Raw genomic sequence first — 17,434 nt, forward strand, 5'->3', positions numbered from 1 at the left:
TGCTGTGATTCTGTGTCCCATAAAAAAGGAACACTCAGCAAAATACGTAGTCTCACTCATCACAAGAATGATAAACCATTTCCATTTCAAGCTATAGGGAAAGAGACAAAAAACTCACTGTTCTACTCCCTCAATGAAGGGGGTGGGGGGAAGGGATTAATTAATGTATTCCTGGGAGGTACATTGAAATAGCCATTGGAATATACCACAAACACTACTCAAATACTTGCATAAAGACATTTTATTATAAATGCAATGTAGATATAGATTTTTTTTTGTTTTTTGAATCTGAGTTGCTTATATAAACAGCCCCATACTGGCTGAATGACAGTTAGTCTGCAGGGCATGACAGTGGCTGGACACCCTTCAGCTCCAAAGCTTTGCTAAAGTTAATCTCTTGAGGTTTTGCAGTACCCTTGGTGAGCTTCAGAAATCGAATACATCCTTTAAAACGGATATTAGTCGTCAGCCCAAACTGGGTCACACCATCTGAAGGAGCGAAAAAAATGAAAAAGGAATTACATTAGTTTGAGTTGATACTTAATTTTGTTCTTTGAGAGTCCTGCATGAGAACAGGTGTCCTCAACAATATATGGATGAGGGTTTTTTTGCTGTATATATTCATTATTAAAAAATTACAAACATTATGAGTAAATATGATGAACGCTCATGTCAGATAACAATCCAGACTTCTTTTCTTTTCTTTTTCCATCCTACTCTGACAGTGGCAGAAACTGAACACATATAAGCTGCCACTGTAACCCATGTATGCAGCTTGCTACCTACAAAGGGTGTACAACGCACACATGCTGGTCTGCAGATATTCAACTTCTCGAGCTATTTATCTGCAAATTAATAGTAGAAAAAAAAAATGCCAAAATGGATGCAATTCTCAGCCCTAACATCACAAGAAAGCCAGTTCCTCAGGATGGATTTCAGATGTTATTTACAGACTGGTTTTGACAGTTTTTAAGTATTCTTTTTTTCCCCTTGCTGATAATAAAGCCAGGGGTGTGAGTACATCTTTTCCACTAATGAAGGAGGGGATGGAAGTAAGGGTGGTTTGACTGGGAAGCTGAAAAGATTTATCTGAACTGCTTAAAATTTGTGGCTCAACTTGTTTCTCAGTGTTCTTCCAAGTAAAAAAGTGGCTACAGGGATGAACTTTGATACAAATCTATGTGATTGATAAGGTAAGAGTTGCAGAAGTAACTTTACACTTGTAGAGAGTGTCTGGCCATAGCATTATCCTGTTTCACAGAGGATAAGATGGCTGCAGCCATCTGTCTCTCCTTGCACAGGGAAGAGGGATACCAGGAGATGAACACTAGCTCTTATGGATACCCAGGAATCCATATTCTTGTCCACACTATGGTGGTGAAAATTTTCTCTACACGAAAATTCTCCATCAGCTAATTCTAGCTGGTTTACAACTGTTTTGCACTGTTTATGCAGCCAGGAAAACCTTCAAGAGGACTGGAAAATACAAATACTAATTTTACAAAACTCTGTGATAGTGTATTTCAAATGTGTGATGTAGCTGTCTAGGTATTGGGAATGTTAAAACAAATCCTGGATAAGCTAGACTGGACAGCAAAAGAAGAGTGATGTGTTCCTACGTGCAATAAGTTTACTAAATAATTTAATAACTTGCCATGTGGCTGAACTCACAAATGTCAGTTCAACCTGATGTAAGTTTGCACAGATTGCAGTGTTACTGTGATTTGTGTCTCTCCTCTTGATACCCAGTCCAGAATGAGATAGTAACTCCATCTGCAGTGTTTTTTCAGTGCTGGCTCATATGCTAGAATCTTGTTTTGTTATAAAAAGGCTGCCACAAAGCCGTTCTCCTTCTGCCACAAAGTTGTTGGTCTTTATCAACACTCACTGTGACTGAAGTAAAACTCTCATATCTCAGTACACAGGACAATTTTTTAAAATGTTCCAAGGCTTGGGAGAGGAGGCTTTTTGGATGCACTGTGTCACACAGAGTGGGGGAAAAGAACAACTTCCAGAAAATAATTTAGGAATTAACTAACTCAAGGGTGTCTTGCCGTGGACCTCAGTATGCACTAGAGCATACACATACTGCAAACATACTTTGCTTTTTAGTGTTCAAGCTAGAGGGAAAATTCATTATAAATGCAACAAAATTGGTACTTTGTAAAACTATTAACTGTATTTTCAGAAAGTAAACTGTTGTTGGACTTATTGACTGTCTATGAAGAGATGAATACTAGCATTCATTATCAGCTCAGTGGAAGATGAAGCCAGCTACAGAGCTCAGCCCAATTCTCAATACTGTTCAACTACCTCTGCATAAAGCAAGCTCCCTTGAGGGCTTCCAGAATACTGATTAGCAAATGCAGATTATGTTTTTTTTTCCCCTTTGAAACCCAGCAGACCACAAGCAAAGGCATTAATCAGAAAAAGATGGTGTCTTCTTACCTCTCTGTGCAAGCTGTCGTTCATTTATATTCCTCAGTTCCTCAGGTTTTACAGGCTGATTTAAACACACAGTGCCCTGCCCCCTCAAGGGAATATATACATATTTTGCTGTTCTTAAGTTAAATTTAAATATGCCAAATGCTGCTACTACTGCAACATAACTATTGTGCTATTGCTAAACAGAAAGTTTTAAGAGGGAGGCTGTGTGTGTGAGCAGCAGAAGGCAGAAAGTCTGTCTGATGCTCTGTGACAGTGCCTACATTTGAAACAGCCCAGGGGTATCTGTGAGAGTCTCTTGTTGCAGAACTTCTTGTTCTGAAATGCAGCTGAATGCAGAAATGAGCATCCATGCCAACTGATACAAACTTGGGCTGTTTTACCCATCATCTTTAGCACACTAGTCCTAATTACACTTAAGCCATCACCAAGGCAGTGTTACTGGAGCATAAGTAAAGCACAATTTGTGTGTTGCACGCTCACCAGGATAACCTCCAACAAAGAGAGGGTCGTTAGTGTCTGCAGAGGTCGAGGCTCTGTTAGGGCTGTCAGTCTCCACCTGTCTGCCATCCACAGTCAGCTCTAAGTGGTGTTTGATTTTGTTTGCAAGAACCCTGTGCCACTGTCCATCACACAGGCTGCCCGGTGCCTCAGGCTCGTAGACAGCAGAGAATCGCCCTGCACCATTGTCAACGTGAAACATCACCTGAAAAGGATGGCATAGAAGTCAGCAAGTTTATAAAACAGTTCCACAGTTCTTTTTGTTTGTTTGAGGTCAACATGGTTTGACTGTCCATACCAAAGCTCTGACACTAAACTCTGTGTGGATTGCTGTCCCTCTGGGATCTGGGCTCTATCACTGAGCTAAACACAAGTGGAAATATGCAAAATTGCTTTCTAAGTTGTCATTTTCCCTTTGTTTTGGTCTTAGTTTTAGGGTGTTTTACATACCTCCAAAAACTTTATAGTGACAGAATAATGACTGGTTTTTCAGACTGTGAACTGAAGGATATCCACAAAAGAAACTAGCATTATTAATGACAAAACCTTTCCTCAAAACTTCTTAAATGGTCACTAATTTAAGACCGGACGTTGCAGTTTGTGGGACTCAGAAGTTATGGAATCTTTTAAAATACCTTTTCAAAGTGTAAGAGCCTCTAGGTGTATGGAAAGTTGCAAGTGTTGCTCTCCTTCAAGAACCCTGATATAGTTTGGTACACCTTGAGAACAGGGTAGTAACCTTGCGTTTAAACAACCTGTGCTGTCTAAAACCAGTCTTTATGAAGAGACAAAACTGCTTTGCTACTCACTTTTCCACCTACTAATTCGATGCCAAGCCCATCCATTTTCTGGCTGCTGACTCCTAGGAGAACACCATTCATTCGTGTTGTACGGAATTCAAATTCCACAAGCAGGTCTGTTCCCACTCTGTATGCACCAACTTGGAGAGAAAAGGGGAAGCACAATAAAATGAAGCATCTAATATATTATTCCTAATAATCATCACACAAAGTGTGCTGAGAGAAAGGTGAAGTAACTAACTCAGCACTGTTAATGCACTCCTTTTCATGTGAAACCATGTAAATAACTTTTATTGAGATTATGCTTAGTGCAAGACCTGGCTAGGAAGTCATATAGTCTCTCCTTAGGTGAGATAACTAAAAATTATCAGTGGGAGTTTCAAATATTGGTCTCACTTTGGCTCCAGCCAACAGGAGTTAGGTAACACTGGGAGTTTTTGAAAGCAGAATCTCTTCTTTCTCTGCTCTTTGACTATCACCAGAATTGTTCATTACCTGTTTTGGCAAAGCCTGTTCCATCGAAGTATGTTCCTTCCTGTGCACTGACAAAGCATTTTCCAACATTGAAGCTGGAAGTTGGATTATCCAGGTTAACAGGTGATTCTGTCATTTTAAAATTCCTGATGCAGCCATCAATGCTATGGAGGACCTGCAGCCAATATTTCAAACAAAATGTAAAACTATGAGAAGCACGACTAAAGTATGCAATCAACGAGTGTATTTCCTCTGCTTTTCTGCTGGATTTATGGAGCTGAATAAAACTTGAATTTTACGTGGCTAATCCTTAATATCTGATTGTAATTGGAATCTACTCTTAGTCATACTGAGGATGAATTACATTACTTTTCAGAGATGTGATCTGAGTCATATCTATTTGGCTTAATGGAGAAGACATAAAATAATACACCGCATAATGAAACATAGCAAATTACATCAGCAATGCAGGAATTTAATGGCCTATACTTTGCCTTTTTAATTGACTAGGTTATGGGCTTTGCAAGTGGATGAAGATAGCGGATATAGCTCTCTGGGCTGCTGGTAATTTTACTAGGTGGGTTTTCTTTTTTTCTTTCCTTTAATCACTACTGTGGGCCTAATGTTGCATGGTAAGCCAGAGGTAATGCAGGTAACATCACTACTGAAATGAACAAAGCCTCTATGTAAAGGTTGTTGACTGCCCATAGTCTGATGGCTGCAGTGATCAGGGCCACTCAGCTGGCCAGAGAGGCAGCTGGAGGTGGGCAATGTGCTCAGGCAGGTGGATGTGGAGGCTCCTGTGCAGGGCAGCAAACTGCAGCTCCAGTTTGGCTTCTGCACTGGGCACACATGACTGTGACCCCCAGAGGGTGTCTGGGCACACTTGGAACAGTGGTATAAGTACCCACGATCCTGCCTGGGGCAGGACTTGCTCCTGGTGTGACCAGGGCATCCCAGTGGGACCTCTGGAAGCCACTGGCATCTCCTCCAGAGTTCTCCCTCCCTTTTCCCCTCCACGGTCTGCAGAAGCTGCATTTTGGTTCTCGGATTCAGACAGAGGCTTTGATCTTTGACTTAAAGAGTAAGGAAAATCTATCCCTGATACCAGTGGGAGAGAGGAAAATGATAGAACATGTACTTTGAGGAAGAAAAAGAAGATATATTCATAAACAGTGCAGTAGAAAGGAGGAAAATAAATATCAGTGTATAAAATTCAGCCTAGAAATATGCACATATTGTACATATGAAATACAAAAAGGATAAAGGCACACCTGCAGAGAGAAATTTTGACTCTGCACACTACCTCCTCTAACAATATTCTGACTCGTAATTGGAAAGAATTTCCAAGAATTTATTTTCTTTTAAATCAAAGCTGCATGTACTGTGAAATTATATAGCTTACTACAGCTAAATACACCTCTACAGTATTTTCATGAGAACTTGAGCAATATCAATGAATAAATTCAGTTCTGAGCTGAACAATGCTTTCTGTCAGATTCTTCATAAATAGACTTTTCTGTAATTTCAGAGTAAAAGTCACCTCCAGATCACCAAATTTTGTTTAAAAAAAGAGAAATGCCAGAAAACAAAATAAATCTTCACTGCAAGAATAAATCACAGAAATGTAAGATTTGTAGATAATTCGATAACATTCTCTAACGTTACAATTTTCTTTTCCCTACGGAAAAGCAAAGTTTTGAGTGCTTAAAATGTGACATCTGCTGAAGCTAAATAAGTGGGTATCAGTTTTCTACACTGAAAAAGAAGCCAACCCACCTATGTGAACATAATAGATTACTGTCTAAAAAGGCTAATGTGTTTTTAAAGGAAAGCCCTAACTAAGGTAACACACTCTTTCAAGTTAGTTTGCTTCAGAGCATTTACATCATGACACAAGACTGTCTCATACATCACCGTGTATCTTACTGAGAGTGACTCGAAGGCAAGCACTGGTTTTTACATGACATTTGAAGTCACAGCTTCATTAAAACCTCAAAGCAAACAAGACTGTCAGGACCTGACATGACTCTTATTGCCAGACTAAACCATTTATCTGCATGGGTTCCTTCTATTAGCTCTGAATAATAGCAATAGGTAAGGACTTAGTGTCATCTTTCTCCTCAGATTACTATTTGTAAATTGCAGATATATTTCAAAGAACGTAATTTGATACTACTAGGAATTATATGTTGTGGGTAGTTAAGTGTTGCTTTTGTTCTTCAGTGCCTCAGATTTGGTTTGGTAAATCCAAATGATCAGTAAATTTGCCTCAATTTGGGCTTTCTGCACAATCTATTATTTACTGAGAAACATGATCATACAGGTCAGTTTTCTTTATGGAATACAACTCTCAGATATAGAGTCAATCTATCTGTGAGTCAATACAGGAACTTAAGCAGGATCTAGGAATTCCTTTTCTGTATTTATTTTGTCTACCTGAAGAAGGGGACTCTTGCCTGTCCATGGACTGATATTTTCCAATCCATAAACATCTTGGTACAATTGTATTTATTCATGTGCAGCTTCTTTGGGAGTCTGTTTTGTTTCCAGATTTATGCTTTGCCTCCTTTTTATGGATTCTCTGTAACTACCCAGGATGAACCCAGACATAGCTCCTACTGACTTTTTATTTTATTGTGTGTCTGAATTGTGCTGCACTAGATGTCTAATTTGTTGTTTGCTATAATTAAATTCACTCAAGTTCTGGCTTCTGCTTTGAAAGAACCCTCTGCACAGACAGCAAAAGAAAGCATGGAAGAGGTTTTCCTCCCATTCTGGCACTAGTGTATCTCAGGAGCTTGGAAGGGCATCAGTGAGATGACTGGCATGCACTTGTGCTGATAGATGCAGTAAATGGCCTGGGTGAGAGAATACAGTGTTCCTAGTAAACTCTACAAAATTTAGGCCAAAATGATATTTATTTCTCTGGGCTCTCTGTTCATCATCTTCCATGTCAGCATGGAAGCTGGGCATTTGAACCAAACAGTGATAATTTGGTATAGGCACAATTCATTTGGAAACACAAAGAGACAACAGAATTTTCATGGTCTTTCAAAACACACTCTCTGCTCTTTTAGTAATAACACAAAATTGATTATTCAGTAAGCAGCAGTACTACTGGCTACTTTGTCCAGGGTAATTTTGGCTTCTGCTGCTCCTTGCAGGAGATTCTTTCACTGTTTATTAGCATTTGCTTCTAGATTAATTACAGCCAAGAGAAAGGGCAGGTGGTACTCAGGAACCTTTACTCTAGCTGTGCAGTGATCCAAATGGATACAAGTGTATGGAACTTTCTGCTTTTCCAAAGAGTAAATAACTGCTATTTCTATTTCTATTTTTTTTAACTTTTTTTTTATTAACTGGATTCTGAGTCAGATCTTTCCACTGAAAGAAGGTGTACCTCCACTAAGGTCCATTTTATCCATATTCTTGAGCAGTCTGAGGGAAAAGCAAGACAAAACAAAACTGGGAAAACATTGGTACAAACAAGACATACTTAAGGACTATAAGTTAACTTAAACGAAGTTGCTTACCGGACCAATTCTCCTGGTTGTGTAGTTAATGGGCAATCCTCCCACATACAGCATTCCTACCACATCCAATATATCAGCCTTCTTGGGGCTCACAGTCCTGTTTGAAACACCATCTACTATGAGGTTTCCTTCTTGCTTCACCCGCATTACTTTAATCTAGAAAGACACAAAAGTGCAATACAATTATAGATAGTTTTCTGACAACCAAGCATTTCCAGATTGTAACTAATCTTACAGTCCAAAATATATAACAATACAGGAGAAAGTAGTAGGAGTGGTTACAGAAGTACCATGGCAGCAACTATGGATAACATTTATGCAACAAAGCTCCTGAGCCAGGCTTTTTGCCAACCTCTGACAGTCTTTTAATTGCATCTGGGTAAGAAAGCATCATGGCTATTATTTATTAGAATTACTGAAAAGACTTGAGATTCCTTTAAAATGTTGCATTGTTATGCTATGGTAGGCATGGCACAGTGTTTTTTTCCCTGGAATCAGACAGCAATTTTAAGTACTGAGAACAGATAAGTACTTCAGAATAAATGCTGAATGTTATGGCACTGACTGCAAATCTTTATAGCAGCACATGTTTGCAGACAATATTGAGTTTATGATTCCACTAGCTTGGACATGCCTCAGATCATAGTTCATGCTAGAGTAAATATAATTCCAACTATGTTCTGTTGGTATTATGGCTTCTGCTCAGAAAAATGGGCTGTGAATCGCATGGAGGGAGTGCAGTTGCTGGAGAGCTGAGGAAATTCTAGGCCAGTGTCTTTCCAAAGGTTTATACTGAAATCTCTATAAATCAGTACAGTAATGGTTCTGCATAAAAAATGGATAAATGTACAATGCATCATGAATGTTAGCAGATTTCTAAACAGCACAGTAGTTGGCTCACCAGAGCAGCAAAGAGAGACAAACAGCATTTTCTGGTTTTTCTTTAGCATGGCTGCTTCTGCTCCTCTGTGACAGCTTATCTGTCATGCAGTAGGAATGACTGAATGCTGACAAGGGTGGCCTGAAGGTGAGGGCCTGAACGTGGTGTTTACAGGCAACTGTAAATGTGAGATGGATAACTACACCTTGGGCAGAAGGAAGATTAGGTGAGTGAGACAGGAACTGGGAACAGACATTCTTACAGAAGACCTAAACAAACAGCAGGATAGCAGCAACACCAAGTGGTGTTGTTCTGTAGGCCTGATGGAAATGTTTTAACCTAAATCATTCCAAATGGAGAAAAGGTTGTCACTAAAAGGGTTATTTTAAGAAGGCCCTGCTTTCTCACAAACAAAGACTGTGGTCTTTTCCTAAAAACATAGCCTTCCCTCCTCCCACTTCTCTTTTTTTTTTTGGATGCTTTTTGGGAACTGTGACTTTGTCTCCATTCTCCCCTACAGAAACAAGATGTACTACAAGGGGCTCTCTCTTCTGGAGTGCCAAGCTGTATGCCCAAAGAGCACAATCTTCCATTAAGAAATATATGCTCCATTTAGTTCTCCTAGAATAAAGAGAAAATGGCTAAAGAAGCAAAAGCATCTCTTCTGTATGTACAGAGGGAATAGCAGAAAGGGGCCTTGGTCTACTGCCAGTGCTCCTAGGCATTATATGAAAGAGATAAATGATCACTACAACTTCATTTTTTCCTCCATATGAAATACCTTGGTGTAGAGCAGTTGCTATCATCAAAAAGTTCATGACTAAAAATCTCATGAAAATAAAAATCCTGGAAAACAGAGTGGGAAAGAGGCAATTAAAGGGTAAGAGAAAATGCAATTAGATTTTTTTTTCTCATTTGGGGATGAGATGTGGATGCTGAATTTCTGAATATCTGTACAAAATTCAATGTAACTTATAGGATATAAATTCAACCCATAGTTACATGTATACTCTTCTTCTCTGTCTTTAATGGTGCCTTCTAGTATGTCACCTAATGAATACACTGTGTGTCTGTTGTCCTTGGCCCAGTAAATAGTAAATTTCATGGCTGTGATATTATTCCTTCTCTTAGCATCCAAATGCCACAGGCATTGCATATAATGCTCCCTCTCATAAAGTCACAGAAGGCACTGCCAAATACATCCATGAATATCATATTTATTCCCTACTGAATTAATAATCCAGGGAAGGTTTACTTACATGTTACTTCTTTTTTTTTCCCTTTGTTCTTAGCACTCTGGCTTAACAATGACATTATTAATGTAGAAACAACTGGTTTTAATGATGTATTCCATCATTGTGAGCTGATACTCACATGAGCCCTATTAAGCAGGAAGGAACATTTTCTGCTGTTCTTTACTATACATGGGACATATTTTAAATATGTTCAGAAATATGTGTTTCCTGAAGGATAAATTTCTGTGTACCAGTGCATCTGACACAAATTTTGCTAGATGACTTCTTTTCGCCCCAGAAAATCCTGGTTGTAAAGTTTGGCTTCTACATTTTGCAAATACCTTAAGGCAAAAGAAATCTCACTCTTAGCATTACAAATAATAATTTAGCATGAGAGACTATTATACCTGGTGCCATTGGCCATCATTTATTTTGTTGGAAATCACTGTGTTGGTGTCTCCACTCCCCAGATCATAACTGAAGTAAGGCAGACCATTCTTTATCTGGACTGTAGCAAAATCAGCATGGTTGATGCGGGCCATATAAAACAGCAAGCCAGAATCTGCTGTTGTTCGAACTTCAAATTCAATTGTAAGCCTAGAAATCAAACATACAGGAAACTGTAACAAAGGAATAGATATTTGGATCAGGTGGTAAACAAATTCACCTGCTTTACCTTTTTGTGTTTTTCTAAAAAGATTTTATACAGTTAGTCGCCAATTTTACTTGTCCATTAGCATTCAAGAAAAATAATTTGGTTATATGCAAATTGCATTTCTCACGTATCTGATCCCTGACATGTGAACATTCATTGGTTCTTTGCTGTGGAGATACAAAACTACAATCTTGGTATGGAATTTCAAGATATAATTCTCAGCTGCAGCTGTAGCAGCCAGAAAATCCCAACACTTGTAACATTCCAGCAGTGTTATCCATCATCCACACACATAATGCTCACAAAGAGAAGAGAGCTGTAGTGACAGCTGGCAAATGCTGAGTTTCTAATGAGTTGTATTGCCTGAAGACAGGTTGCAAAACTTTTAAAGACGCAGAGAGAAGAGTTTACAATGAAGATATAAAACACTTACTCTGATTTCTCCTGGGAGAAAATGAGGCTGTGTCTGAGCAAACCTGCCGACCCCTTGGACAGAATGGTTGAAAACCTTCTCTACAGCAAAGAAGCTGTGAAGAAATTACTTAGATTCTCTAATGTGAAGGTTGTACTGGCAACACATCACTAACCTTGCTCAAGCTGAGCTGCAAAGCCAGTACATGAAAGCAGCTGATAATATAAATGTGAAAAATTGTTGCATGGAAATGATCAGTCCAGGATCACTTCTAGTTTTCTAAAATTAGCATATGTGGAAATATGTGGTGCAACATCTTTATAGGAATAAGTAAGTGTGAGGCTAATGGATTTGGAAATTTTAAGCAGCAAAATTGCCTTGTGGCGTGACATGGCACATTTGTAAATGACCATGTGCCTTCAGAGCAAAAACGAACAACTAGCAAGTTCTAGCTTCACAGGTCCATTAAAAAAAGCTGTATTTTCATAAACAGTTCATAGAATTCCTTTGTATGTCAACATCCACATGTATATATTGTTATACTTTGGAGTGACAATGTCATTTTTCCTGTTCATTGTGCAAGCTCGATCTTAACGACTGGAAGAAAGGGGAAAACAGTTTTACTTATTAAAAGAAATTATCAGGTTACTGAACAAAAAACCTTTCTTCTAAGAAAGCAATCTATGGACTCAATTGCATGACCTGGTTCCATTATTCTGTTTGATTTTTTGCAAATCAGCCTGGGATCTGTGTGTGCCCAAACCTGTACAGAGAGGTAAACTGCTTTTGTGAGAGCTACTTAGGTGGACAATTCATTGCCTAGATTTTGTATTTTAATGCTTTTTTAGGTTTGCTTAATAAAATTAATTAGTCATGAGATGTGATCTTTTTTGGATTATGTCCATAGTATTAGGAGATGCCTTTGAGAGAATTAGGAGGGGCATTTTATTTTGACATTATCCCATTCAAACTCACTGCTGAAACAAACAACATACCTGTTCTTCACTTTGGTGTCATCAAATGCAACTGCAATGTGGCTGTTCCTTGAGAGACCAAACTGCTTGCCACCCTCTAAGATGGGTGGTTCTGTGTCAGCAGCACAGGAATCCTGCAAAATATACAGCAATTATACAAGCTTCATATTTTCTATCTGTCTCAGCTGTGCATATGCTGGGAGTCTTCCAACAGCTCAGAACTGAGAATATTCCACCTGGTCTAGAGACTGGCCCTGCAATTTTCCAGGGTGCTGATGTCTCATCACACCAGCTAAAGTTATAAACCAGTATGACAGGAACTTGGTGTAAAAGCAGAGCTCATTAAGCTGGCTGTAAAAGCAAATAAAGGTAATATATGAACATTGCTGCTTTCATGCTTTCACCAGTGGACATTTACAAGAGTCTTAAGTGATTTCCCGGCAGCTCAGTGTATTCTTAGCTCACATAGCTGAGTTTTACACAGTAGGATGCCCTCTTACGGAAATGAAGCCAGATTTAAGTTTTAAAGGGATGCTTTGTTGTCAACTTGAAATCTAGACACCTTAAAAATAATGAGTTAAAAGTAGTTTCAGATCCTGCAGCTGTCAATGAGTCCTTCATTTTACATCTCTATATTGTTTTACAACTTTATTCTTTGCTTAATGTGCTGTTGAAAGGCCCCCACAAACAATCAGGGAATCCAAAAAGCTGATGGATTGATGTAACAACTGTTGAACTCCCCCAGCTGTCTAATGTAGAGACATTACCCAGGCTGTAAAGAAAGAAACCCCTCCCTGTCGTTCCACTTCTATTAATCTTGAAGTGGTGCAACAATGCAAGGTAAAATATCTTCTGTCCACTACAATCTTCTCCTTTTAATTTCACCAGGTCTTTTAATCTCTGGTCCTAAAGCTCTTGTATGGGGGTGCCTGGGGCAATGCGAGACCACGGTAATTACCGGCTTCTACTCATGTCTGGCTTTCGCCTCCCACTGAGAGTATTGTGAAGAAACTACTCAAAGGATCTAACTCAACTCAATATCAGACAATACCGCTGGGAAAGAAACAAACTTTGATAGCTGCAAGCTCTGTTTTTAAGCACTGTGACTGCTATCATTTTGGATTGGTGACAGTCTCTTATTTGAGCCCTGACTCAGCATGGACCTGCAAAGCACAAGGTGGGGTGCCTTGCTGACAGAGTTCTTTCTCTGAAACATTTTGAAAATGTCATGAATTGCTTAAGCACTGAGATTTCAACGGCAAAGAGGAAATTTCTTTCCCCCCTCACTCGGTTTTTCAGTAATGTTGTATTTTTTGCTTTCACGCATCACAAAAATCTTCGTAACAGTGTAGAGCACTTCTAAAATATATTTTTCCATAATGAATGCTCTGGTTTAAATATGACAGAGTAGAACACCATGCACATCAACACAAGAACAATTGATCCATCAATATGAAATGGAGGCAGAAAACAGGGAAAATTCACCAGGACCAAGGAAGGTTATGAATGTATGATACCAGTCTTTCAGTGATCATCAAAAAGGAAATAAAAATCATATTCCCATAATGCAGGGTAAAGTTTAAAATTATTTTAAGTTTTACAGGCTTATTTAGAAGTTTAACAACTATATTAGTAACAATTTTATGTATATAATACCTTCAGTAACCTTTGGGCTTGCTAAAATTTGCAGATAGGGAATAACAACTGATACTGGAAAGAGCTGGAAAATACATTCACACACCTTTCTCTGGCACACTTTTACATTTGACATGATAAAAAGAGATATTCTGACAGTAAATTCAATCCTAGGCTGGTATATGTTAGTAAAGGGTCTGACCCTGACACAAGTTGCTCCCCAGCATCAGCAAACACTGTAGTTTTATTTCATTCCAGCAGGATGACTGTAAGAAAGGGCAAGGAGTGTGGGAGTGTGTCCAACACACCATGGTGGTTGAAATCATAGCATACACTGATTATTTACTAATAACTACTTACAACAGTAAGTATTCATTAAGCTGATGTGGAAAAGTCGGCAAAAGAAAAAGGAATCAGTAGGGAGTATTTACAAAACTTCCATATTTTAATCACAAGACCGTGTCTGCTTTTGCTTTATCTAAGGACAGCCAGCTTCACAGCTTTCACAAGACTGCACTAAATGGATCATCAGCCTGTATTAAAATTTCTCAGCTTTGTTTTTTGAGTAATGGCCTTAATATGTCCTGGCTGCCTAATAATCTCCCACATTACATGAGAGCCTGAACTCTTCAGCTGCTCTTTACTTCAGTCTTGTAAGATGTCAGGGACTTGACTGGTAGGTCAAGAAGCTCGGTGTGTATAGCAGTGGAAATGAAGAACAGAAAAGGCCATGGTGGACTGTCACACATTCTCCATATTCTTACTTGCTGTTTTAGTAACTACAAAGAAAGGAATTAGTAGGAAAAGGGAGCAGTGAAGCAGTCCCCACAGGTCACTGAGTACTGTTAATAACACAATGCAGAAACGCGCGGATCAAAAGCGGAAGATACCGTCATGGAGTCAAATGCAGCAGTAATGCTGGCGCTCTTCGTTTCAGCAGCAAGCGAGCCCTGGGAGGCAGGGAATAATGTGAGGCAGAAGCAGCAGTTACCCACTGTTGAGGAACATTATGGCATTCATAGCAAGCAGCAGCTGATGGTGGCTGGTGTATTTCCCAGCTGTCCTACTTCTGGATCTTGTGTTTAGTACAGAGTAGGTTTTTTTCTCTTTTGGGATTCAACTGCCCTCCTGTTTTACATGCAGCTGGATGCATGTAGATAAAAAAGGTCCTAAAAGGACTTAAATAGAATATAAACCTTATTTAAGCCTCTTTTGTGAAAATACTTTTTTCTGCTGTACATTTTCCATTTACAGTCCTTCTACACTGAGATTCTGTATAATTTACTGTCATATAAGTGCCATCTCATATGAGTGCTTCCTCGTTACCAGACTGTAGTTGCTTTGTTGCAACAGTCCCCTGAAAAATACTTTGAAGAATTCATTAATATGAATGTAACAACTATCAAAAAGCTTGCCTTATTTAAAGTAGTTTCAAGCATAGTAAAACATACTAAAATAGCCTTCAGCATACTAAAACAGTTTCATTATTTCCAAGAGAGAACTGGAGTGATGGTGTTTTATTTAGATTTTTATTTTGAATTCCTGTTTTAAATTATCATTGCTCCAGATTTTCATAAACAAAACTCACCTAGTTACAATGGAACTAGTTTCTGATATTAATGAGTAGATCTATTACTCTCAATTTTGCTATTTTAAAAGTTAGTGTTTATAGTCTTAGAAAGTGTGCACTTACTCTTGCATGCTCTTCTGTGTTTTTTTATTTTGTTTATAAGGTTTGATCAAGGGATACTATGACTGCATTCTTTCACAACAGTGAGTATGAAACCAGATAATCCTTTTTACCTTGTTGTTGCCTGGTTCCTTACCTTTCTGTAGTAGACTGACTGCCCTGCAAGTTTGCGTTCAGCTCCAAACAGCAAAGCTGCACTGGAGCCCTTGTGCTGCAACTACTCCACCTTGTGGGAACGAACCACAACCGCTGCCCTGGAGCACTGAGAGGCAAATGTTTGCAGCTGTGGGGCTTGGGGCACAGCAATAACTGAGATGGAGCTTGCCTCTCTTGAACCCAAGGCTCCCATTTCCATGCATGTGATGTGGAGATTTCAGTAGTGCCTGAAAAGTCCTTCTAGATAAAACTGTGCCATATATACCTGGCTAACAAAGGTGGTCATGTATCTCAAATGTAATTACAGTTCTTAACTTTCCAAAACTGTCTTTTATTGAAGTGTAAATTCTGATAATGTAAACAGGCTCCTAACAGGGGAATGTGAAATCTTTTCACACCACTTTGAAACCTCCCTGATACTGAACTACAGCATGAATAAACCTGTCAGTTGTATTCAGGTCTCAAAAATGCAAATAATTTTCCCTTCAATAATATCTTCCAGTGTATGTATTATTCATTTGAATAGTCAGATGTGTAAACATATGTTTTGTGAACAGTAAAATGTTGCATCAAGTTATGAAACTACTACACTTATGAGAAAAGAAGTCTCTTCCTTAAATTTTGTTCTATAAGACTGCTTGCCACTATCGAGCTGTTTATTTCTGGTAACAACAGTTGAGCTCAATTTAGCAGTGGCTGTGGTTTCATTTTGTAATTCTCCTGACTAAAGTTATGAAATAGCAGTGGAGGAATTGCCATATCAAATAGGCCTCCTGGTTTATCTATTTCTTCATCCTGTCACTGACATGGCTGTTATCATGCACATCAGAGAACAGCACAAGAAATATTTTAATGAAACGGATTTCCCATGGGAAAATTCCCTTCTAACCCCAAGCAGATATTGCTTGGCTTACATCCTGAAGTGTAAGGGTTTAAGGCTAAGCATGCAAGCCAAAGAATTCTAAGGCTATCTCATTTTTCAAATTACTGTTGTGATAATCCAAACAAATAATATCAACGAATTTTTCATTATCCACAGGTTTTACTGACCTGCAACAAGGTATTCCATTTACAGTATCAAGCTGAATTGTTACTATTTTTGTGGCAGAGTGCTTCATTATTCTTGATGAATAGCCTTTCAAATTTGCCTGGAAAAAGAAACTTTTCAAACTCTACCTGACTGAAGTGATTTATACTTACAAGTGCAGACAATAGAGATGGTGTTGGAGGAGGAGAAGTAGGAGGAATTCTTGGCCCTTCTTTCTCCCCATTAGTGTCTGGTTCAGGTTGGACCAGAACTGTTGCACGAGTTGGTTTATCTTCATCCTCAGGTGGCCTAACTTCTGGTTCTAGTGTGGGACATCGGCCAATGTCTGCATTTTCAAAGGACACAGGTCGAGCAAAGTCCATGGGGCTGAGAACACACAAAAAGAGTGATGTCTGTTATTAGTTTTTCTGCCTTTTTACCATCCATTTATAAAGAACAGCTATATGCTGCAGTGTAATTTCACTTCACAGGACACAAAAGCCAGGACTCATCCTTTAGAAATAGATGCAGGTACAGAAGGACACTTAAACTAGAGGCAATAATATGACCATTGGCTTTCCTTCCTCCAGGCAGTGCAGAGAGACAGGCATCCTCTTTGGCAAACATTACAGGCCTACAGAGTTTCAATGGTATTGCAGAGAAGTCCTTTTCTCTGATGTGGAGTCATAAAATCCAAATTTAGGTAATTCAGATATGTGGAAGAAAGATTTAGATGGAAACTTTCTATAGAGGTTTTATTTCATTCATCATTGCCTTTCCTTTTACTTAAATGTTCCTTTCAGATTACTGCACTTTCTACAAAGTAAATGGATTCCCATGGTGGTTCTCAGAATTTTGACTTCTCTTGGAAGTCAACCTTACCTAAAATAGTGTGTTGTAGAACACCATAAATACCTATAGCTGACACACATCTTACTGCAGTGCTACTGTTGAATTTCTCTGATTTCATGGATAAACAGACAGTATTGGCTTTTATGTAAAACAGTTAATTAT

The 17,434-nt window shown here is 38.8% G+C and overlaps 1 protein-coding gene across 7 annotated transcripts in view; it reads right to left on the reverse strand.

Moving 5' to 3' along the window:
• Nucleotides 1-223: 223 nt before the first annotated feature.
• LAMA2 (laminin subunit alpha 2) overlaps nt 224-17,434 on the reverse strand; it is a 342,287-nt gene continuing 325,076 nt past the window's right edge. For 5 of the 7 annotated variants that reach the window (XM_085055980.1, XM_085055978.1, XM_085055977.1 and 2 more), the window contains 9 exons: nt 16,594-16,807; nt 14,438-14,497; nt 11,934-12,046; nt 10,279-10,468; nt 7,757-7,912; nt 4,242-4,395; nt 3,756-3,886; nt 2,929-3,151; nt 224-489 (listed from right to left, as the gene is read on the reverse strand). In XM_085055980.1, coding sequence (XP_084912106.1) covers nt 332-489; nt 2,929-3,151; nt 3,756-3,886; nt 4,242-4,395; nt 7,757-7,912; nt 10,279-10,468; nt 11,934-12,046; nt 14,438-14,497; nt 16,594-16,807 — 1,399 coding nt within the window. In that variant the 3' untranslated portion in view covers nt 224-331. The remainder of the gene's footprint in view (nt 490-2,928; nt 3,152-3,755; nt 3,887-4,241; nt 4,396-7,756; nt 7,913-10,278; nt 10,469-11,933; nt 12,047-14,437; nt 14,498-16,593; nt 16,808-17,434) is intronic. The other 2 variants (XM_085055979.1, XM_085055982.1) reach the window with 1 other exon arrangement.

The sequence above is a fragment of the Lichenostomus cassidix genome, chromosome 3 (assembly GCF_008360975.1).
Source record: "Lichenostomus cassidix isolate B80296 chromosome 3, HeHo_3.0, whole genome shotgun sequence".
Taxonomy (NCBI): Eukaryota; Metazoa; Chordata; class Aves; order Passeriformes; family Meliphagidae; genus Lichenostomus; species Lichenostomus cassidix.